General features: G+C 55.5%; 1 protein-coding gene across 4 annotated transcripts in view; it reads left to right on the forward strand.

The window, feature by feature from the left end:
- Positions 1–21266, forward strand: part of ABCC6 (ATP binding cassette subfamily C member 6) — a 45309-nt gene extending 24043 nt beyond the window's left edge. For 3 of the 4 annotated variants that reach the window (XM_082714957.1, XM_082714958.1, XM_082714959.1), the window contains 17 exons: positions 275–350; positions 2040–2166; positions 2363–2539; positions 4751–4918; positions 5367–5541; positions 6971–7046; positions 7154–7280; positions 8720–8927; positions 9738–10048; positions 11441–11640; positions 13650–13776; positions 14504–14605; positions 15357–15503; positions 17210–17368; positions 17449–17615; positions 20233–20427; positions 20723–21266. In XM_082714957.1, coding sequence (XP_082571083.1) covers positions 275–350; positions 2040–2166; positions 2363–2539; positions 4751–4918; positions 5367–5541; positions 6971–7046; positions 7154–7280; positions 8720–8927; positions 9738–10048; positions 11441–11640; positions 13650–13776; positions 14504–14605; positions 15357–15503; positions 17210–17368; positions 17449–17615; positions 20233–20427; positions 20723–20831 — 2651 coding nt within the window. In that variant the 3' untranslated portion in view covers positions 20832–21266. Of the gene's footprint in view, positions 1–274; positions 351–2039; positions 2167–2362; positions 2540–4750; positions 4919–5366; positions 5542–6970; positions 7047–7153; positions 7281–8719; positions 8928–9737; positions 10049–11440; positions 11641–13649; positions 13777–14414; positions 14606–15356; positions 15504–17209; positions 17369–17448; positions 17616–20232; positions 20428–20722 lie in introns of those variants that run through there. The other variant, XM_082714960.1, reaches the window with a different exon arrangement.
- The last annotated feature ends 1184 nt before the right edge of the window (positions 21267–22450 follow it).

Here is a 22450-nt window from a genome sequence, read left to right on the forward strand (position 1 = left end):
CAGCCGTGTACCGTGGGAACAAGGACGGCGATGCTGCTTTCCCCCCAGTCATTCAGCAGCGACGCGTGAGCACCTACTATGCGTCACTCTGGGCGTACGGCCTTGAACCCTCCAACCAACCAGGTCCTTGCCCTCATGCAGAATGGCCAACGAGATAAGCACGGCAGAGTGTTCCTCAAGCTAGGAGATAAAATCAGAGGGGTTCCAGGCCCCGTGGTGCGATGAGACTCACCATGCATGGCTTACCTGGGGGTTTCCCCATTCTGGCCCGCAGCTGTTGGGGAGACCTGCGTCAGCGTTCATGACGGCACCTTCGCTTGGTCCCGGGAGAGCACACCCTGCCTGCGCAGGTACAGCCCGGCCTCCCTGGAAACGTCCTTCGCGTTGGCAGGAGGCAGATGCCAGAGGCTCCAGCAGCTTCCGACAGCTGGGCGCCAGAGGCTGGGTTAGTCTTTGCTGGGGCTGGCAGGGAGATCCGTAGAACCAGCCCTGGGCAGAGAGTTTTGGGGAAGCCAGACTCCTGGAGATGGAGGAATAGGAGAGAGTCTGAGCCTCCCTGGTCAGGAAGGAGACACCTCCCCGCTCCTCAAGCTGGCCACGGTGGCACCGAGAGAGGCCTAGCCGAGAGGCGCCCCACAGCCCAGCCTCACCTGCCATGTCTGCTTCTCTCTCTCTTTCCTGTGTCAGTTCCTGGGTCACGGTCTCCTCCAGCCTCCCAGTGCTGGCTGGGTCTCTGTGACAGAAGATCCCAGTCCAATTCCAACACCCCATTAAGAAGGGAAAGAAAATACGCTGGGAAGTCTTCATGTAGATTGTCATTTAGTCACTTTGTAGTCGTTATTAAATGCTTGATGTGTGCCAGCCACTGTGGGAGACCCAGGGAACAGAGTAGAGAGAACAGACACGGGCGCTGCTCTCTTGGGGCTGACCTTCTGATGGGGGCACCCAAATGAGAAATTAGGGCAAAGGAGTAATGTTGAGGGAGAGGGGTGAGTAGTAAGATCATGATAAAGGGAAGGAATTAGCCTTGCAGGTGTCTGGGAGAAGAGCTTTGTAGGCCGTGGAAACAGTCAGTGCAAAGGTCCTGAGGCAGGAGTGTGTCTAGACCAAGGTTTCTCTACCTCAGCATTAGGGCTGGAGATTTCTTTGTTGTAGGGGCTGTCCCAGGCCTTGTAGGATGTTTAGCAGAACCTCCAGTCTCTACCCACCAGTTTCTAGCAGGGACCCCCACCAGGTGTGACAAATGACATGTGGGGCGGGGGGCACCGTCCCTCCCACTTGAGAACCACTGGCCTCCGGTCTTTGAGAGAGGGGAAGTCAGTGAAGCCCAGGCAAAGCAGCTTAAGGGAAAGAGCAATAGGAGGTTAGGCGTCCTTCGCGAACGGCCGGGACTGTACCTTTTCTCCTGAGTGAAATGGGGAGCAGCGGAGGGAACCCATGATCCCCCTTGGGTTTTAACAGTCCCTCTGGCAATAGGGTGGGGGATGGGCTGCGGCCCACCGTAGGGGCAGAGGGCACGTGATGAGCAGCCTGAAGCAGTAACGTGGACCGGAGCAAGGCGGGTAACCTCTTCTGCCACAACAGGGAGTGTGTGTGGATGCATGTATGTGGGTGTGGTGCAAACGTGTCTGTGGGTGTTCACAGGTGTGAACAGGTGTGTTTGTGTAAATGCGCGTGCACTTGTGGGTGTGCTTACGTGTCCGTGTGTGTGCTCGCGTTCGTGTATGGGGCATGTGGGGTGTGCACGGGTGTGTGCGCTCGTCTGACTTTGTGGGGTTGGCTCTGTGCATGGACTCGTGGGCTGAGCGTGCCTTATGCGCGCGTCCTCGTGTGCGTGCGCATGCGTGTGCGTACGTGCGTACATACGCACGCACGTGCGTGGCGAAGATGGCTGCTTGAGTCCCCAGACGGGGACAGGGAGAGGGAAAGACCTTTGGAGGAGTCACGGGGGAAGGCTGGCTCCGTCTGGGCTTCCTCAGTCCTGCACAGACTCGAGCTGGGCCCTGCGCAGGGACATGTCTCCCCTCCTGTGTTGCCAGGATCAACCTCACTGTGCCGCAGGGTCGTCTGGTGGCTGTTGTCGGTGCCGTGGGGGCAGGGAAGTCCTCCCTGCTGTCTGCCCTCCTCGGGGAGCTGTCAAAGGTGGAGGGATCGGTGAGCATCAAGGTGAGGCTCCCCCGCTGCCCGTCTGCTAGAATGTCCCCCAATCTAAAAGCCCTCCCATTCCTCCCTGTTCCCCCCAGTCCTGCCCCTTCTTCTAACTTTCTTCCTCCCTGCCCCTCCCCGCTTCTCTGCCTTCTCCAAAATCGCTCTTCCCTCCATCCCTATCAGCTTTTTAATGGCCAAATGAGTTGCATTGTAGGGTTCCGTGGCCTACGTGCCCCAGGAGGCCTGGGTCCAGCACACGTCCGTGGAAGAGAATGTGTGCTTCAGGCAGAAGCTGGACCCGCTGTGGCTGGAGAGGGTCCTGGAGGCCTGCGCCCTGTGGCCAGACGTGAGCAGCTTCCCTGCTGGGGTCCACACCAAAATTGGGGAGCAGGTGAGGGTCTCAGGGCCTTCTTGCCAGGGGGAGGCATTGGAGCTCGGGACCAACTGCCTCCCTGACCTGTGGGGGGCTGTGTGGAGGGAGGGACGAAGAGGAGATAAGGGAGCAGGGAAACGGGGCAGACAGAGGGCCTCGCCCAGGGCCAAGTGGGAGCTCAATCCATAGTGGCTAATAAGCGAGTGATTACAAATAGAGACGAAAGCAGAGGCATGGTAGGGACTGGTGGACAGAGGCTTTCAGCAGCAGGGGGTCAGGTGATCTGGGCTCCCTGCTCTGTTTTTCTGGATGACATTGGCCAGATAGCTTCCCTTCTCTGAGCCTCACCAAAGGGTCTGGGGCAGAGATGTCCAATAGATAGGATTTATGCATCTGGAGCTACAGATTGGACAGGGGTCAGCAAACTATGACCCCTAGGTCAAATCCAGTCCACTGTATATTTTTTCGAGTGCAGTCTTCTGCGGACATGGCCACACTCAATCATTTACCATGGTCAGTGGCTGCTTTGCATGACAGGGGCAGAGATGGGCAGTTGTCACGGAGACTGGGGTTAAAATTGTTACTGTGTTGAGGCGCCTGGGTGGCTCCGTGGGTTGAGCCTCTGCCTTCAGCTCAGGTCATGATCTCAGGGTCCTGGGATCGAGCCCCACCTTGGGAATCTCTGCTCAGCGGGGAGCCTGCTTCCCCCACCTCTCTCTCTGCCTGCCTCTCTGCCTACTTGGGATCTCTCTTTCTCTGTCAAATAAATAAATAAAATCTTTTTAAAAAAAAATAGTTACTCTGTGGCCCCTTATAGAAAAAGTTTGCCCTACCTTGGATTAGGGAGTGGAGAGTAAAAAGGTAGGGGTTGCTATTAAGGGAAAGTGTGGGTTTCCTGGAGAAGAGGAGAGGGCCTCTGTGTGGCTGAGGGCTGTCCAGGGAGGAGGACAGGGCATCCTGGAGGCCAAGGGAGGGTGTTGCAGAAGGAAGGAGTGCCTGCTGCCCATTACCTCTGTCCTGCTATCATATCCTAAACCAAACCTGTGCTCCCCCAGGAACCGCCCACCCACCCTCATCCCCAGTGACCGCAGCTCCATCCCTCCAGAGCTCAGATCCCAAACCATGGTGTCATCCTTGATTTTCTCTTTTACATGCACCCATGTGTCTGGTCATCAGCAAATCCTGTTGGGTCCACCTTCAAAGCAGACCCAGAGTGTTCTGGTATTGTCCAACCACCCCTACATGGCTGCCCTACTTGTTTCTGTCTTCATGCCAATCCCAGTGCAGCAGCTAAAGGGATTCTGTTCAAACGTAGGGCAGACCACATCCTTTCTCTGCCTGGAATCTTCCAAGATTGTCCCATCCCCCTCAGAGTCAAAGCAAAAGTCCTGAGCGTCTGCAGCAGGCTTCTCAAGGTCTGACCCCACTTTTCTCTCTGACTCCGTCTCCCATCATTGCTTCCCCTTTTCTGTTTCACCCCAGCCACATGGATCTCTCCATGATGTTCATTAAACACTGAGAGCATATTTCCTACCTCAGGGCTTTTGCACCTGCTGTTCTCTCTGCTTGTAAAGCTCTTTCCCAGGGCTCCATGGGTCATCCCTTACTTCGGCCAGGTCTCAACTCAAATGTCCCCCAAGTGCAGAGGCCTTACCTGACCACCTTACCCAGCACAGCAAACCTGCTCATGCTGGTTCAACATACATGCTAATTCTGCTTTGTTACTCTTCATAGCACAGGTGATATATTTTACTTGTTTGTTGATGACGTGTCTCCCATCCTCCCTCGTTAGAGCATAAGGTACATGAGAGCAGGGACTGGATCTTGTTGCTTGGTGTATCCCCGGAGCACAGAACACTGGGTGTATGGTAGCCATAAGTGGAAAACCAGAGTGGAATGAATGAATGAATGACCGAACAAACAAATGAAAGACAATAAGGACTGACAGGTTAGCACTGAGTTGGACAACAGGGAGATGACTGGTGTCCCTGAGGAAAGCAGAACTATACGGTGGGGAAAGGAACACAAGCCAGACTCAAGGGAGAAGTGGGTGGGAAGAGAGGATTAACTCCTCCTCCAAGCCCGGCTGGGTGGAGACCGAGGGGGACACTGGCCTGAGAGCAAGCGTTTGCAGCTGGCAGGTGACCCCATAGGAAGGGCATGGGGAGCTGGCCCTCACTCTGATGAGCAGGTGTGCACCAGGCCCCTGTCCCTCTCCTGTGGCCACAGGGCATGAGTCTCTCCGGGGGCCAGAAGCAACGGCTGAGCCTGGCCCGGGCCGTGTACAGGAAGGCTGCAGTGTACCTGCTCGATGACCCCCTGGCGGCCCTGGACGCCCACGTCGGCCAGCACGTCTTCAACCAGGTCATCGGGCCTAGCGGACTGCTCCATGGAACGGTACGTTCGGGTCAATATGTCAGCATTCACAGCCCAAAGGCAGGGGGCGTCCTAACCCCCGTCTGTCTCCCCACCACTCTCCTCGAGTCTCATTTTCCTCTACAGTGGTTGGCTCTGGCTCTGACAATGCCACATAACAAGCAAGTCCCCATCTCGGTGGCCCACAGCGGCAGCTAATTCCTGCTTTTGGGCCCATGGTTAGACTGTTCCCAGCTCAGGCTCCCTCAGGTCACCAGCCAGGTTCAGGGGAAGCCTGAGTCGTCTTGTTTCCAGACACAGCTTAAAAGTCACCCTCTGTTGCTCTGCTGGGACATACAGAAAGAGAGCAGGAGCACAAGAAGGGGAGCCCTGCCCACACTGAGCCCCAGGACGCTGCCTCCCCCTTCCACCCAGCTCGGGAAGACTGGGTCAAACACAGGAGTGTAACTTCTACCCCTTCCCTGGCCAGACACGGATTCTCGTGACCCACGTGCTCCACGTCCTGCCCCAGGCTGACTGGATCGTGGTGTTGGAAGATGGAGCCATCGCCGAGATGGGTCCCTACCAGGAGCTTCTGCACAGGAAGGGGGCCCTGGTGCGCCTTCTGGATGCAGCCAGTCATCCAGGAGACAGCGGAGATGGAGGTATTGGCTGGGCTTTGCTGGCTGGCTGTGGCTGGCATCTGCCACCCTTCGTTGGGGAGAAGGCTCCAAGGATCCCACTGCTGTCACTAGAATGCTCTGTCCACAGCCTTCATGGGGGCCCAGGCCTGGAAGCAGACAGCACTCTGAAGAGGCCATATATCCCCTCGGTTAGAGCCAGTGACACCTGCTGTGAACCAGGGACTGTGCTAAGGGCCTCTACATAACTTATCTCATCAGATCCGCACAACAGCCTTACAAGGCACGTGCAGTCTTCACTGCCCTATTTCTAATGTGAAAACTGGGCAAAGACACATGTTCTGAGGTCACAGGGTTAGAATTTTGGGGTGTTCAAATCTGCCGTCTGGGTTCCTAACTGCTACAGGGCTTGAGCAAGGCGGTCACCTGGTGGCTGGAGGCCAGAAGGCCTGTGACATGCTAGCTAGAGCCGCTGCAGCTGTTTTTTGTTGTTGTTGTTTTTTAAAGATTTTATTTATTTGTCAGAGCGAGCGAGCACAAACAGAGGGAGAAGCAGGCTCTCTGCTGAGCAAGGAGCCCAATGTGGGACTCGATCCCAGAACCCTGGGATCATGACCTGAGCCAAAGGCAGACACTTAACCAACTGGCCACCCAGGCGTCCCGTAGCTAGGGCTTCTAATAACAGAAAACACAACGCGTGCTGGAAAAATGACCACACGTTAGAAGGGAAGCCACCAATGCGAGCCCACCCACAGTGAGTGGCTCCCATGCGTGAGCTCATCGAATCATCTCAGTGCCTCTGTGAGGTCAGGGCTGTCTCGCCTCCATTTCACAGAGGAGAAAACCGAGGTGCAGAGTAAAGGAACGAGCCCAGGCTTACATGGCTTCTAAGTGGGTAGTGCTGAACCCAAGCGGCTTGGCTTCAGAGCAGGTGCTTTTTCATGAGTAGGCTGGACGCTGCCCCCACCCTGAACCCTGCCACAACGACAAAGCAAGGACACAGTCAGGGGCCCCAGCCCCAGGCTCTGCCTTGTCTGAAAACATCTGGTGAGCCCTGGCTCACCCTGGTAGAAATCCCAAGTGTTGACTCACAGTGCTACCATCTTAAAGCTTGGAGATGGAACCCATCTGGCCTGGGGGATGGTCGGAGGGAGGGTCCTTTCTCAGGAAGGTGACTCCTGGGGTTGGCGGGCAGTTACCAGAAAAGAATATTCCAGGCACAAGTCTGTAGCAGGTGTGTGATCACGTCTGCTGAGTGAATGAATGAATGAGTGCTTGAAGGACTAATGTTCCCAGAAGAACCCAGGGAGGATGGAGAGCAGTTGTAAGAGCCAGATGAGAGGAAACAGGTGCTCAGACAAGTGAATGCCATACAGCCAGTGGGAGTCAAAGCCAGAGCCCAGAACCCGAGTACTGACCCCTATCGTGTGACAGGACTCCTTTGACCTTGCAGAAACAGAGCTCATGACCGAGGCCAAGGACCCCAGAGGCTCTGCTGGATGTGAGAAGCGCACAGGTGGACCCGGCAGGTGAGTCCGCTGTGGCGCTAAGCACAGGGAGTGCTACCAGTGGCCTTGAGGGTTGGGTGTACTCACCTCCCAGACAGGAAAACTGATTGGTCCTCCTTTCCTCTCAGTGGCAGGTCCATGAAGTTAGCCCCTGGGAAGGATGGTGCCACCTCAGAGGCCCAGACAGGGGCTGCCCTAGATGAGCCCGAGTGGGCAGGACAGCCCGCAGCAGAGGACAGCATGCGGAATGGCAGGGTAACCGCCAGCTGCTCCTTCCCCTCTGCGTCCACTGTTATGGCGCTCACCTCCCCCCAAACCCCGCCACCCCTTGGGGCTCAAGACCTCCCATCCGATAGATACAGCACTGGGCAGGAGCAGGGAGACTCCCCTTTATTGAACGCCTGCTGTGTGCCAAGTAAGACTCCAGATACTTCATATTTCTTAATGTTTTCAACCGGTCCTGGAATTAGATGATAGCCCCATTTTAGAAATGGAGAAACTGAGGTCTTAAAGAGTTTGTGTTCGTCTAGCGAGCAAGGCGCCAACCTGGGACTCAATCTAGGCCAGTCAGAATTTGCAGATTAAACTATTTTTTTTTTCTTCTACGACGCTGTGTCCACCCATCCATCCGCCTGCCTACTCATTCATTCCTCGGTCCCTCTACATTTCCACCCATTCACCACCCACCCCGTCCAGCCTACTCGCCCATCCATCCACCTCCCCATCTCCTCAGTCATCTCTCTCACCCAGCCCCCCACCCATTCATTTATCCAGCCGTCTACCTATCCGTCCACTCACCTATGCACCCGCTCATCTACAGACTGACTTGTTTGTTCACCCATGCACCCAATCACCCTTTTCCCCACCCAACCATCCACCCACTCATCCACCCAGAAAACATGTATAGAACCCCTGCTCCATGCCAGGTGATGTCTCTGCTCTGGTGGAGACTGCCTACTGGTCGTCGGGAGATAATCAGCAAACAATCAGGCAACTGAGCAAGGTGGTATCAGTGAATGATAAATGCTGTTAGAAAATAAAGAAGGGCAATGGGTTGGGGACCAGCCACAGATAGAGCAGGGGCAGAGCATTCCAGGCAGAGGGAACAGCAGGTGCAAAGCTCTGGGGTGGGAAGGAGCTTAGGGTGCCAGAGAAAAGAAGGGGAGCCCATGAGACCAGCAAATCGTAGGAAGTAGATTAGAGAGATAGACTAGAAGTTTGGAATTTCTTCTGAAAGCAAAAAAAAAAAGAAAAAAAAAAGCCATGAACAGGTCAGCAACAGCAAGATCACTCTGGCTTACAGCCTCGTGAAGAACTTCAGATTTGTGGCAGCTAAACCTTAGGCAAGGGTCTAAACCTCTTTATGTCTCAGTTTCCTTATCTGTCAGGTGGGAATTAAGATGGCGACAGAGACATCTGCCTGTCCTATAGTATGTGCTCAGTAAATCACACCCATCCCCTTTACGGCTCCCACTGGCCCTCTGAGGGTTCTGCAGACAAAGGGGGTCTGGAGCCGAGGTGGGGGCCTCAAGGAGAGATGGAGCTCCGGGTGGGGGGCACCAAGAGAAGATGGATCAGGTCTGCATCCTGGTTCCATCTGTCCGTCAGTGGGTTTTGAGAGCCTCACGGGGTCTTTCCTTCCTTCCTTCCCCCGGGGCCTCTTTCTGCCCCCGTCTCCCCTCCATGTGCTACAGGTGAAGGCCACCATGTACCTGACCTACCTACGGGCTGTAGGGGCTCCCCTCTGCCTCTACGTACTCTTCCTCTTCCTCTGCCAGCAAGTGGCCTCCTTCTGCTCCAGCTACTGGCTGAGCCTGTGGGCGGACGACCCCACTGTGGATGGGCGGCAGACGCAGGCAGCTTTGCGGGGCTCGATCTTCGGGCTCCTAGGCTGCCTCCAAGGTACCCCTTGCTGGCCTTCCTCACTCTCCATCCTCCCAGCCCCCTCCGAGGTGCTCAGAGATCCCTGGTCTGCCTGTCCGTGGCTTACCATCTCCTTCCTGAACATTCGTGCAAACACCCTGGCCTTGAGGGTGCATCCATCCGCTAAGGCTAAGGGACACGGCACTTCCCTCCTCTCCTGGAGCCCCCAGAGCCTGTACCAGACTCATCAACAAATAAATGCAGGATCTTGGCCCCCAGTTGTTAGGGGCACCTGAGGACTCGGGCAGGGACGGACCAACCACCGTGTTTGGGTTGGCTGGGGGTAAAGTCTGCCTCACCTCAGCGATGGGGTGGGAAGTGAGTGATATCCCGAGCACACAGATCAGCATTAGGAGGAAGGGGTTAGGTTAGTTTCCTACAGTTGACAGAAATTACCACAAACTTGGTAGCTTAGAACAATAGAAATGTACCTCTCGGAGTCCTGAAGCCAGAAGCCCACAGCTGAGCTCTGGGCGGGCCTGGTTCTTCTCAGAGGCTCTGGTGGAGCATCGGTCCCACACCTCTCTCCCGCTTCTGCTGGGGGCCACCAGTCCTTGACTTGCAGCGTCTGTGCCTGTCTTCACATCCCCTCACCGTGCCTCTGGTTGTCTTCTCTTCTCGCAACGATATTAGTCGCTGGATTTAGAACCCGCCCTAAGTCCAGAGTGGTATCATCTCTTCCAACAAGGGATTGTCGAGGTGGTCAAAACAAGATGGCCACCATGGGGTGGTTGGGGGGCGGTCTCAGCTCTCATGCTCTGACACCCTCTCTCTCTCTCCCCCCGCCAGCCCTTGGGCTGTTTGCCTCTGTGGCCATGGTGCTCCTAGCGGGGATCCGGGCATCCAGCCTGCTTTTCCGGAGACTTCTGTGGGATGTGGTGCCATCTCCCATTGGCTTCTTTGAGCGGACCCCCCTCGGGAACCTGCTGAACCACTTCTCCAAGGAGACAGACACAGTCGATGTGGACATCCCAGACAAAGTCCGGTCCTTGCTGATTTATGGTTTTGGACTCCTGGAGGCCATTCTGGCGATTACGGTGGCCACCCCGCTTGCAGCTGTGGCCATCCTGCCGCTGGTGGCCCTCTACGCTGGGCTTCAGGTAGGAAGAGACTGACGAGGTTCCCAGGGCCAGCCCAAGTCACATCAGCCAGTCCCCTGTCTCTGAGCCAGATTCTGGGTGGGAGCTTCTGTCCAGTGGGCATCTGGGGACCGTCTCTAGAAGAACTCCCAGAGGCAGAGAAACCACAATGTGTTTCCAACACTTTTTACTCATCTCCATCTCCCAGATGTCCACCTCCAGGCTCTCAGTAGCTCACATCACATCGTGCTGCTGCTGGAATCAGCTTGATCTTTCCCAGTGATCTAGAAACCAAGAAGACACAGCAAGGTCTCGAAGGCTGTCGTATTAGGGTTGACTCTTGCTGTTGCCTGAGCAGTTGCCTCCTTAGGTTGGAACAAGAGGACAGAATCTAATGGCTTACGTTCCTGAAGTGCAGTGGGCCAGTGGTCACCAAGACGCTGTCCCATTCTTTGTCCTCGCTCCATGGGTCTCCAAGTGGGGTCTCAGACCCACAGCATCAGTGCCAGCTGGGAGCTAGTTAGAAACTCACATTCTCGGGCCCCATCTCGGACCTACGGACGCAGATACTGTGAGCAAAGCTCACCCTCCACCCCAGGAAATCAGAAATAGAGTAGGAAAAAAGCTATGGTCCTAGGACAAGGCTGTGGCTTCTCTGTTCTCTTAACTCAGGAAGGGACAGCCTTGGGGGCAGTGGAATGTCGGTCTGAATCTGGGCCCTTCCACTTACTTGCCATAGAGACCCGAAGCAGCTGCTTTATTCCTCTGGGCCCTAGGTGTTCTCGTCTATAAACCGTGAAGCCCACAAATGTCTACCTCCTATTAGTAAAGGCTGTTTGTAAAGAGCCTAACACCCAGCTTGGGTGTTCAGCCCATGCACAGCCTGCCGGCCTGCACGCAAACGGCAGCTCGCACCAAATAACAGTCTTGTTATTTGTGTGTTGTTAGGTTCCCAGCACCTGGCGCAGGAGCTCCAGCTAAGGGAATGAGTTCCACTTGGCCACCTGCCTTCTATGTTCTTTATGGTTTTGTTCCCAAAATGACTGGCCCTAAGTGAAGCCGGGGGCCTCAGAGCTGGGAATGAGACAGTCACATCAGAGGAGGGATTTCTCAGTCCTGGCTGTGCATGAGAATCACCCAGAAGGTTTTATTTAAAACATACCGAGGCCAAGGGGACCTCACCAGAGATTCTGATTTACTCGCTCTGGGCTGGGCCACGGGAGGGTGAGCTTCCCGGGAAAAGAACTCAAGTCATTCTGATTCTGCAAGGAATTGGGAGCCCAGAGAGGGGAAGCAACTAGCCCAAGGTTACAGAGCGAGCTGATAGTGGAGCCTGGTTGGAAAGTGTGTCATCGAGGCTCCCCTGTGCTGCTGTGTCAGTGACATTTCTCCTCTACACCTGTCCTACCGCAGAGCCTATACGCGGCCAGCCTCTGCCAGCTCAGACGCCTGGAGTCAGCCAGGCACTCGCGCGTGTGTTCCCATGTGGCCGAGACCTTCCAGGGCAGCACAGTGGTCAGAGCCTTCCAGGCTCAGCGCCCCTTTGTGGCTCAGAATGATGCATACGTGGACGAAAGCCAGAGAGTCACTTTCCCACGGCTGGTGGCTGAGAGGTAAGAAGAGCCTGGGGGCAGAGAAGACATAGTATTCCATCTGGGAACCCAGATGAGTGAGACCAAGGGTCATAGGGTGTGGCCAGAGAGGCCAAGTGGCCTGCCCACGCTCACACAGCAAGGCAGGGATAAAACTGAGGCTACATCCCATGGGGGCCCTTGGTTCGTGCCATGAGCAGATGGAATATGGCCTGCAGACACACTAGGAGCAGGTAGGCAGCGGGGAGGCATGTCAGCCAAAGGGAAGATGCCTCTGTGGCCAGGCCCCTGGACTGGCCTCCACGGCTCCATGCAGCAGCTACACAAGCATCCTCAGCCTCCTTTCGGGAACGCAGGCTTTGAGCACAGACAGGCATGGGCTCTTATCCCATCTCTGCAACTTCCTAGCTGGGGGATCTTGGGCAAGTTACATATCTCTCCTCATTTGTCAGAGTGGGAGGGCTTTCATGGGGTGGCTGTCGGGATTTTGTAAATACACTCAGCTAGTACTTGTAACAAGCTTCCTGCATGCCCAACAGGGTTCTGGGCACTGTACATGGATCTATTCACTCAGTCCTATTACCTCACCAGGCAGAGACTGTTACAGAGATGGTGAACCTCAGGCACAGAGAGATTTAGGAATTTGCCCAGGGGTGCACAGTCAGTATGTGGTGGACTTAGGCTTTGAATCCAGGTGCCATAGCGTGGAGAGGGCCAGACACACAGTAGGCACTCAATAAATGTAAATTCCTTTCCCCTTTGTGCCCTGGGTCCCTGGCCAGCTGCGACTCAGGCCCTGTGGCTGTGGGCAGTGTCTCATTCCCATATGCCTTCTGGGTGATCTGTTGTGAGTCTTCCCAGGGTCCTGGCCTAGCGGGAAAAGCCCTTCTGAACATTTAGAAAGCGCTTACTATGTGGAAGGCCCAGTCATTTCCATGTCACATATGACACATCTCACTGAATCTTCTCAACCGTAAGGAGCCAGATGTTACCTCATTCCACAGATGGCTAAACTGGCATTTAAAGAAACACGAGGACTGTCTCAAGGTCAGCCGTCTAAGAAACCGGTTACTTACTCATTTTTGGGCTGCTCCCTTGCAAATCCATGACCTGTTGGGAAAGATGCATGCTTTCTGGTATTGGTCAGGGTGATGTGGCTTCGAAGACTTGTTACGTGTGTGTATTTGGGCACATACCTAACTCTTCTGAGCCTTAGTGTCCTCACCTGTCAGATGGGGACAACCCCATTTTGCGGGGTTGTTTGGAGAACGAGATACTATATGTAGTAAAGCCCAGAGCTCCCTGAAGACAGGGGTTTCAAAACTGTCCCCAGCACCTCTAAAGCATGCATGGCATACAGTCGGGGCTTAATGTGTGCTTGTTGGATGAATGGTAGAGTAGGAATCCAGTAGGAGGGGTTGCATATTTATTCATCCACTCAGTATATTAGTCACTGAGCCCCTACTAAGTGCTGGGCCCTGTGCTAAAGTGCTGGGGACACAGTCATGAGCGAGACAAAGCCATTGTCTGCGCCAAGCTCACGATCTGCTGATGGAGACTGATGGTCGAGGACTGAGTAAATAGTTTTCTTACAAAGGGTGGTAACTGCTACAAAGTTATCAGTTACACGTGAGAGAGGAAGGGGAGGAGCAAGCCAGGAGAACTCCTGGAGGAGGCAACGTTCAAGCCAACATGGGCACAAAGATAAAAGGGGGGTTGGGTTCAGGCAAGGGGAGCAAAAGGAAGGGATATGGCCAGGCACACCCCAGGGACAGAAGGTTGGCACCATGGCAACACTTGACTTGAGCACTTACGGCGTGCCAGGCTCTGGGCAGGGCATAGAAGAGACAGGAGATCATCCACCTCCCCCACCCACCAAGCTTGGGTGGGGCCCGGGGTGTGCAGGAGACCATGGCTGGGGACCCCTGTGGGACTCAAGCTGGCACGATGATGAGGCCCTGTGCCCAGAGAAGCAAGTCCTGCAGAGAGGGCCCCCCGCCGAGCCGGCTCTTCCCTGCCTCCCCTCGCAGGTGGCTGGTTGTCAACCTGGAGCTGCTGGGGAAGGTGCTGGTGTTGGTGGCCGCCACGTGTGCTGTGCTCAGCAAGGCGCACCTCAGCGCTGGCCTTGTGGGCTTCTCCGTGTCCGCTGCCCTCCAGGTACTCCCAACACCCGAGACCGACAGACCCCTGCCAGTGGGACCTTCAAGGAACAGAGTGCCAACCTGTGAGGAAAATGCAGCTGGGGGACCATCCTGGACCTTGGGCCAGAGTCTCCCCTCACAGAGCCTCAGTGTGCTCATCTGAAAAATGGGGCAGTCATCTCTTCATACCTTATAAGGGCTAGTTGAGATAAGGTATATAGAGAGAAGATATATATATAGAACCTCACTAAATTTTGTTAACTATTAATAACAATATTTAATGTCAGATCCTATCTGTGGAGAAAAATATACATATCTAAGTAGCATTCTTTATGAATGAAGCATTTGTTCTAACAGCTTGGCAAATATTAACTCGTTTAACTCTGCCCACAAGCCCAGCAGGGATATTACTATCCTCATTTTACGAGGCAAAATGATGGCAAATCGGGCTAAAAACCTCGCAGAACGCAAGTCAGTGAGCCCAGGTCCTGCTGTGTTTCCTTGGGAGGGCCACGCACCCTCTCTGGTCCTTTCTCCCCACCTGCGTCCAGAGGGGTCAGACAAGCTCCTTTCTACTCTGCATACCACAGTTCTACTGAAGGAAGAGGGGGTTCCTGGCGGCTGCAGTCAAACCCCATCCTCTTGTCTGTCCAGGATCGGGGAGACTGCCTTCCGGGTGGGGGCTGAGGCAAGCCTGCGGGGTGGCCTCACTGAAGCCGGCCTGAGGTGTCTTCTCCCACCAGATGACCCAGACGCTACAGTGGGCCGTTCGCAGCTGGACGGACCTGGAGAGCAGCATCGTGTCGGTGGAGCGGATGAAGGACTATGACCGGACTCCGAAGGAGGTGACGGTGGAGGACAGGGGACGCGGCTGCAGGCCGGAGTCTAGATCTGTTCAAGGCATGACAGCCCTGAGCACCGAAGCCTAGAGGTGCAGCCAGCGCAGCAGGAATGCTTAAAAGCAGAGGGACCGGGGCTGGGACATATCCTGGTTCCCGTGCTTCTTCACTTGGGCAAAGCAGGTCATTCTGGGTGACAGGGGACCATAAGGAACAGCTGTGGGACAGCGCAGTAACAGCAGCGTGCTAGCAACGTCACAGAGGCTTCCCAGCGAATTTAGAGTAACACAGGATCCACTCGGAGAGGGACGAGGGCGGGCGTGCCAGGAGGGGTGTGGGAGACCCCATGGGGAAGGACTTCGGGCCAGGCACGCTACGGCCACTCCATATGGGCCCACTGTTCCTAGGGGCCTCCAGGGGGTACCGGGCCCTGTCAAGGTCCCAGGAAGAGCCAGCAGCTGCTAATGACCCCTACTGTGCAATCTCGCCCTCCTCCCAAAGACGAAGGGGAGTGTCTACTCCTTCTAGAGGAAGAGAGGATATCATCTGACAATTAACAGTGGCTAATAATAATAGCCAGTGCTAGCATTATTTTTATAATTCCAGATACTAATTTGTTCCACATCCCCTGCAACCTATAAAAGAGAGTAAACATACCCATTTTGCCAAAGGGGAAACTGAACCTCAAAGAGGTGGGCCACTTCATGAGACGCCTCGGAGAGAGGCTCCTCTGATCCTGTGTCCCCTCCTGTCCCAGGCACCCTGGAGGCTGCCCACCTGTGCCGCCCAGTCCTCCTGGCCTCACAGCGGGGAGATCGAGTTCCGGAACTTTGGGCTGAGATACCATCCGGAGCTCCCGCTGGCTGTCCGGGGTGTGTCCCTCAAGATCCACGCTGGAGAGAAGGTGAGCAGCTCTCCCACATCCTCCTCCTCATGGAGGCCAGGCCCAGGGCGAGCACTGCCTCCTCCGCACCCCGTTTCAGCTCCCCTTATCTATGGGTCTTTCACCCCCAACTGAATTTGTACTCTCGCCCAAACCTGCCGCCATCTTGGTGGAATGCACCACCCGCCCACCTTGGTGTCCCAGCCAAGAGGCATCTCCCCGACTCCCTCCTCTCTTTATGTCTATGACATTAGTTGAACACCTACTATGTGCTGGGGTAGGGGGCTGAATGCTCCACGTGCCTTATCCAGTTTGCCTGACCTCGGTTCCTGGCTTTGCCATGGCTGACCTTGAGCAAGTCACTTCGTGTCTTGATCTCAGTTTTTCCATCTGTAAAATGGAAATCATAGTATCAATCTAGAGCTGTTGTGACGTTTAACTGAGTTAATACCTGGACACTGTCTGGACAGGGCCTAGGCCATCGCCAATAATGCAGAAAGGTTTAACAATGGTTTTTTTGCCATTTGCAGTTTTACTGTGACGGCTCTATGCAGAAGGGCTAGGATTACCCCATTTTACAGGCGCTTAATCCCATGGACTCCTCACCCAGTTGTACTTCCTTCCTGCCTCCCCCCGGACAGCTCTAGGCCCCTGAGTCCCCAGCCTCCCATTTCAGTCCCTCTAGTCTGTTTTCCTATGATCTTTATTTGGTTATGTCATTCCCCTGCTCGAGACCTGCTTTCTGCTCCCACCTTCCCTTAGAGAAAAGCCCTAACTCCTGAGCTTGGCATTCAAGGCCGGGCCCAAGTGTCTGTGCATTGCCCTGCTGGGACTTAGCCAACACGGTGGGTCAGCTGCCTCAGCAGGTCAGGTGGGCACCCGGTGCTGCCCTCGGGGAGTCGACAGTCTAGCACTTAGTGTGGTTGACACGGAATCTCCCCCCCCCCCCCACAAACTCCTACTCATTTCGTCCCTCAAAATGCCACTCAAGAATCCCTCCACCATGAAGCCTTCCCTGGTTATTCTGTTAACCCCCAATCCCAGGCAGCTTCAGGCCCAGAGTCTGATTATAGAGGCGGTTTGTTCATTCCACTGTATTCAAATGAGGTGTACGCAGCTGTCCTCTCTCCCAGACCACACAAGGAGCTCTTTGGAGCAAGGACTTCCTATTTCCTCTATTCCTGGTGGCTAGAGCAGTGCCTGTCCCATGATGGGTGACATGTGTCATTCACTTCTTAAACCGTGCCAAACCTCCACCGAGTGTCAGACGTTGAGAATGCAGCAGTGACCACTGAGGAAGGATGGGGGGAGGTGGATGCAAGGACGGACAGCTGGACGGACGGATGAGCTCTGGCTGGCCTGGGAGGGAGAACGGAGGAAGGCCGGGGTCGATGTAGCTTGAGATGGCGACGGAAGGATGGGTGAGGGTGGGAAGAGGGAGCAACGGAAGGGCGGGGGCAGAGCAGGAAAGATGGGAGAGATGAGGGGAGGGAATGATGCCCAGAAAGAAGGCTGGAGAGAATGGGATGGGCATACGGAAAGGCAATCAGATGCCAGGGCAGAGGGACAGATGGAAGGACGGGTGCTCCAAGGATGATGGGCAGACGGATGGATCTTGGATGCAGGGGAAGCACCTTGCAGAGATGCTCGGGGACCCTACAGCCCACGGTCTGCCTTCCTCCGGCCAGGCCTGGCCAGAACGAGCCCTGCCTCCCATCCCCCCACAGGTGGGCATTGTGGGCAGGACGGGCGCCGGGAAGTCCTCCCTGGCGGGGGGCCTCGTGCGGCTCCTGGAGGCGGCCGAGGGGGGGATCTGGATCGACGGGGTCCCCATTGCCCACGTGGGGCTGCACACGCTGCGGTCCAGGATCACCATCATCCCCCAGGTGAGGTCTGGGGGACCGGGATGGGCGGAGGTGAGAGGCACGGCCGGGCCCCGCTCTGAGCCACTGCCCCTTCTGGCCAGGACTCCACCCTGCTCCCCGGCTCTCTGCGGACGAACCTGGACGTGCTGAGTGAGCACACAGATGAAGCCATCTGGGAGGCCTTGGAGACGGTGCAGCTCAGAGCCGTGGTGGCCAGCCTCCCGGGCCAGCTGCAGTATGAGTGTGCCGAGCAAGGTCACAACCTGAGGTAGGCTTGCCCCACACCCCTCGGGACCTGGGAGGAGCTGGGGGAGCAGCAGGTGTGGCCAAGGCTCCGCCCACCGCCTCAGCCCCGGATAACACGCCCTGGCAATCCGCCTCCCGCGTGGGACTACCCGCCCCGGCCAGTCCTCACGGCACGAAGCCCTTCACTCAGCAGCAAGCCCGGATGCCAACAGTCCCTGAGTAGCCAGTTTTTTTCCCCCTAATTCAGTTCCTACATGTATCTGGGGGAAAAAACCCAATCTTGACCCACTTACAGTTTTTCTTTATCCCACTCAGCATTTCTTTTGCCACAAAGGTAATGTAATATTGGGGCTAACCCCATGTGCACTGGGGTATTGAGTAAACATATGGAAGATGCTTTTTCTTTCTTATTTTTTTTTTTTTTTGAGAGAGAGAGTGCGTGCGAGTGGGGATGGGAGAGGCAGAGGGAGAGGGAGAGAATCTCAAGCAGGCCCCACGCCCAGTGCAGAGCCCGACATGGGGCTCAATTTCGTGACCCTGAGATCATGACCTGAGCCCAAATCAAGAGGCCCTGGCCTATGCCTTTTTTCTTTTTTAAAGATTTTATTTATTTATTTGACAGAGATCACAAGTAGGCAGAGAGGCGGGGGTGGGGTGGGGGGAGCAGGCTCCCTGCTGAGCAGAGCGCCTGATGCAGGGCTCAGTCCCAGGACCTTGAGATCATGACCTGAGCCGAAGGCAAAGGCTTAACCCACTGAGCCACCCGGGCCCCCCCTTTTTAAAGAAATTTTAATTGTGGTAAAATACACACACGATTTAGCGTCTTTACCATGTTTTAATGTACCTTGGTTGTCTTGAGTACATCCCCTCCACTGTGCAACCCATTTCCAGAACTCTGTCATCTCGCAAAGCTGAAGCCTTATACCCATTAAAGAAGCAATTCTCTGTTTTCCCCAGCCCACAGCACCCGGCAGCCGCCATTCTGCTTCGTTTCTAGGAACCTGGCTACTCTGGGTACCTCAGTTAAGAGGCTGCCTTATTTCGCTCAGAACAGTGTTCTCCACATTGTAGCAGGTGTCAGAACTTCCCTCCTTTTTAAGGCTGAATGATGTTCCACTGTAGAGACAGACCCCATTTTTCTTACCCATTCATTCACTGATGGATACTTGGGTTGGTTCCACCTTTGGGCTATAGTGAATAATGCTGTCGTCAGGCATACAGGTGTGTGCTTTTTCAAAACCAAGGTGCTCTGGGAGCGCCTGGGTGGCTCAGTCGGTTAAGCGGCAGACTCTTGATTTTGCCTCAGGTCATGATCTCGGGGTCGTGAAATCAAGCCGTGCCTAGGGTTCTGTGCTCAGCAGAGTATCTGCTGGAGATTCTTTCTCTCTCTCTGCACCCCCCCTTACTCTCTTGCTCTCAAATAAATAAAATTTGGCGGGGGGGAATTTTGTTCTGGATTTTGAAATTTTGTTTTTGAAATTTTGAAATTTTGTTCTGGATGTTCTGGATTTTGAAACCCATCTGCCCTCACTGGTGTTAGGGGAAGGGACTAAGGGTTGCAATAGTTTCCAGACACCGAGGAAGTGGTGTAGCTTGGTGCCCACTTGTTTAGACATGTCCCAGTTAGCAGCTCTGGGACCCTGGGCAAGTTAATCTTCTGGGCCTCACCTTCCTTATCTGTAAAATGGGAATATCTCCTTTGAGTCAAGTTGTTCAAACAGTGCCTAGATATAGGGAACATAATTCTTCCCTACAGTCAGTCCTCAGAAAGGCACTCTCCCATTTTGCGGGGGTGCCTGGGTGGCTCAGTCGTTGAGTATCTGCCTTCAGCTCAGGTCATGATCCCTGGGGCCTGGGGGTGGGCCCTTTGTTGGGCTCCTTGCTTGGTGGGAAGCCTGCTTCTCCCTCTCCCACTCCCCCGCTGTGTTTCCTCTCTCGCTGGCTCTCTGTCAATTAAATAAAGAAATATTTTTTAAAAAATTAAAAGAAATAAGAAACCCATTTTGCAGAATTGGCACAGGAGGCCTGAGGCTTGCCTGGGGTCCCCCAGAGACACTGCTGGAAGGCTCCACAATGAGAAGCAGCAGAGCACTGCGGGACACCCTTGGGTCTTGAGGGTCAGGGGTCTCACAGTCCGTGTGACCTCGAGCTGCAACTTCCCTGTTGGTAACTAGAGAAGGAGAAGCCCGCAGGTGCTGAGGGTCTTCTCTGTGGCAAGCACGCTGAGCACTTCTATGGGCCTTAAGTTGTCCTTAAACCCTCAGTAGTCATACAACTCATTAATACAGTAACCACCTTGGAGGTCATTGTGAGAAGTGACCCTGCACAGTCCTTGCTTATGGGTCCGGCACAGGGTGAAGACCCCAGGGTACAAATAGAAATAGTCATTTCACTGCTAGGGAACCTGAGGCACCGGGGTTTGAATGTCTCGACTCGGGTCACTGTGCTCAAAAATGCCAGGACAGGGATCCCTCCCATCTCTGTGGACTGGAGACCGACCACACGCATAGACGTGCATGGGCACACACCATCCCCTCAACTCCTGCGGCTGTCGGGGGAACCCCATCTGTGGGCAGGCCCCGCCGATCCTGACGTGCAGGCACACCAGTGTCCGGCCTGACCCTCCCACTCTTTCCCAGCGTGGGCCAGAAGCAGCTCCTGTGTCTGGCACGGGCCCTTCTCCGGAAAACCCAGATCCTCATTCTGGATGAGGCCACGGCTGCTGTGGACCCGGGCACGGAGCTGCAGATGCAGGCGGCCCTCGGTAGCTGGTTCGCCCGGTGCACGGTGCTGCTTATCGCCCACCGCCTGCGCTCTGTGATGGACTGCGCCAGGTACGCTGCCCCCCCCCCCGGCCCCCGCCACCCCCGCAGCAGCAGAGGAAGGCAGCGGGGTTCAGAGCTGGAGGGGCTCTGGGATGGGTTAGGAGGCGGAACTGATGCCAGGAGGGCAGTGGAGGGAGGAGGCCCAGGACTCGGGCCCCGCAGAAGCCTCCACCCTGCTTGTTGGCATCAGGAAACCGCAGGGAGGGCCAGACTCGACCCGGGCAGACACGCTGGGCTTTCGGCGTCAGAGTGACCAGGGCTGACTGGGCTGGTAAGAGTGGCTCGTTTCTCTCTACCCCTGCAGGGTGCTGGTCATGGACAAGGGGCAGCTGGTGGAGAGCGGCAGCCCGACCCAGCTGCTGGCCCAGCAGGGCCTGTTTTACAGGCTGGCACAGGAATCGGGCCTGGTCTGAGCCCTCAACCCTCGCCTCATCGTACCTGCCCAGAGAGACTGCTGTGCCCTGGGGGTACACGTGACCCAGGGGCCATCGGTGGCACCACAGGGTTGGGTCTAGACCCTTCTGCTCTCTGGGAGGAAAATGGCCGAGAAAGCAACCAGTCGTCACAGACCCAGGAGGACACAGCAACGCCCAGGTCGGTCTGATCAGGGCTCATCTGGCCCCGTCCACCCCGGAGCTGAAGTGGTCAGTGGCTCTCCACACTGGCTGCCCAGGGGCCGCACCTGAGAGACTCAAAAACCCACCCCTGCCGGGGCTCCCCGCCAGACGCTGAAAATCACCATCCCCGGGACTGGGGCTGGGCCAATGGAGTGTGTACTTTTACAAATTACCCCCTTTATTTTGAGATGGTTGTAGATGGACAAGCCATTATAAGAAGTAATCCAGAAAGTTCCCGGGTAGCTTTACTCTGTTTCCCCGAATAACATCATCTTGGAAAACAACAGTATGACATCATAACCAAAATATGGACATTGGGACCATTGATTGATTCTGGTCAGATTTTCCCACTTTTGCTTGTATTTGTGCACACGTGTGCGTGTCTGCGCATGTCACACGTGTTTCTGCGCAGGCTCCGGCCTTGCCACCACCGGTTGGGCTGGTGAACGTGTCCAGTACCACCAGGACCGCTCTGGTCGCCATATCGTGACCACACCCACCTTCCTACCGGCTGCAACCACACGGTGATGCGCTCTCCATTCTGTTATGTATTTTTAAAGCTCCCCGCAGGATTCCAGAAAATTCCACACCTCCGGCTGCGGTTCCTCCCCCCTTGTAGATGAGCCCCAAGGAGCGTCTTGTCTGAGCCAACACACTGGCCACCGCCCCCAGCACCAAGAACAGGCCTGCCCCCAGCACCAGCACATTGTGTGCCAAAAACAAGACTGGCAGAGCCAGGGACTGTGGGGCCCCCCACGGAGAGAATTTGCTCAGGGTAGACCTTTCATGTGTGTAAAAGACCAAGTTCCAGCTTTTGGGGTGGGGGAGGGTGGCAGGGTCAGGGGAGGCCCGCAGCAGGGGGACCAACCAGAGTGTCTGCGGGAGACCGTTGGAAGCCCAAGGTCCATGGCAGAGATGGGCCAGGCTTGCTTCCGTCCGGGGCCAGGACCAGCACCACGCGCCATGGGGCTTGGGCCTATTTCCCTCAGCAGTTGGGAACCTAATACAGCGGGGCTAAAACTGGCGGCAGGCGCGGGGCAAGAGGGACGGAGTCTAAGACAGCCAAGCCTGAGGTCACGCAGACACACAGTGGTGAAGGGCAGCATGAGAAATGGGTCTCCGCCTCAGATGAACTTTCTGGCAGCCCAGGGATTTTCTGTGACCTCACAACGTCGCTGCGGGGATCAAGTTCGTACGTGGAAGTGCTCCAAGCTGAGCTGGACCCAAAGCACGGGCTCAATCAACTTCTACCATTTGTGTCAGTGCTGTTCTGTTGGAGGCCCTCCTCGGGTCCTCTGAGGGGCAGAGGCCATACACATCAGGATGTTTTTTTAACCGATCGCTATTGACGTGGGGCTGGTAATCCTGGGTCACGCGCTGTGGAACATTCAGCAGCATCCCTGACCTCTCGTCAC

The sequence above is a fragment of the Mustela nivalis genome (assembly GCF_964662115.1).
Source record: "Mustela nivalis genome assembly, chromosome: 19".
NCBI classification, from domain to species: Eukaryota; Metazoa; Chordata; class Mammalia; order Carnivora; family Mustelidae; genus Mustela; species Mustela nivalis.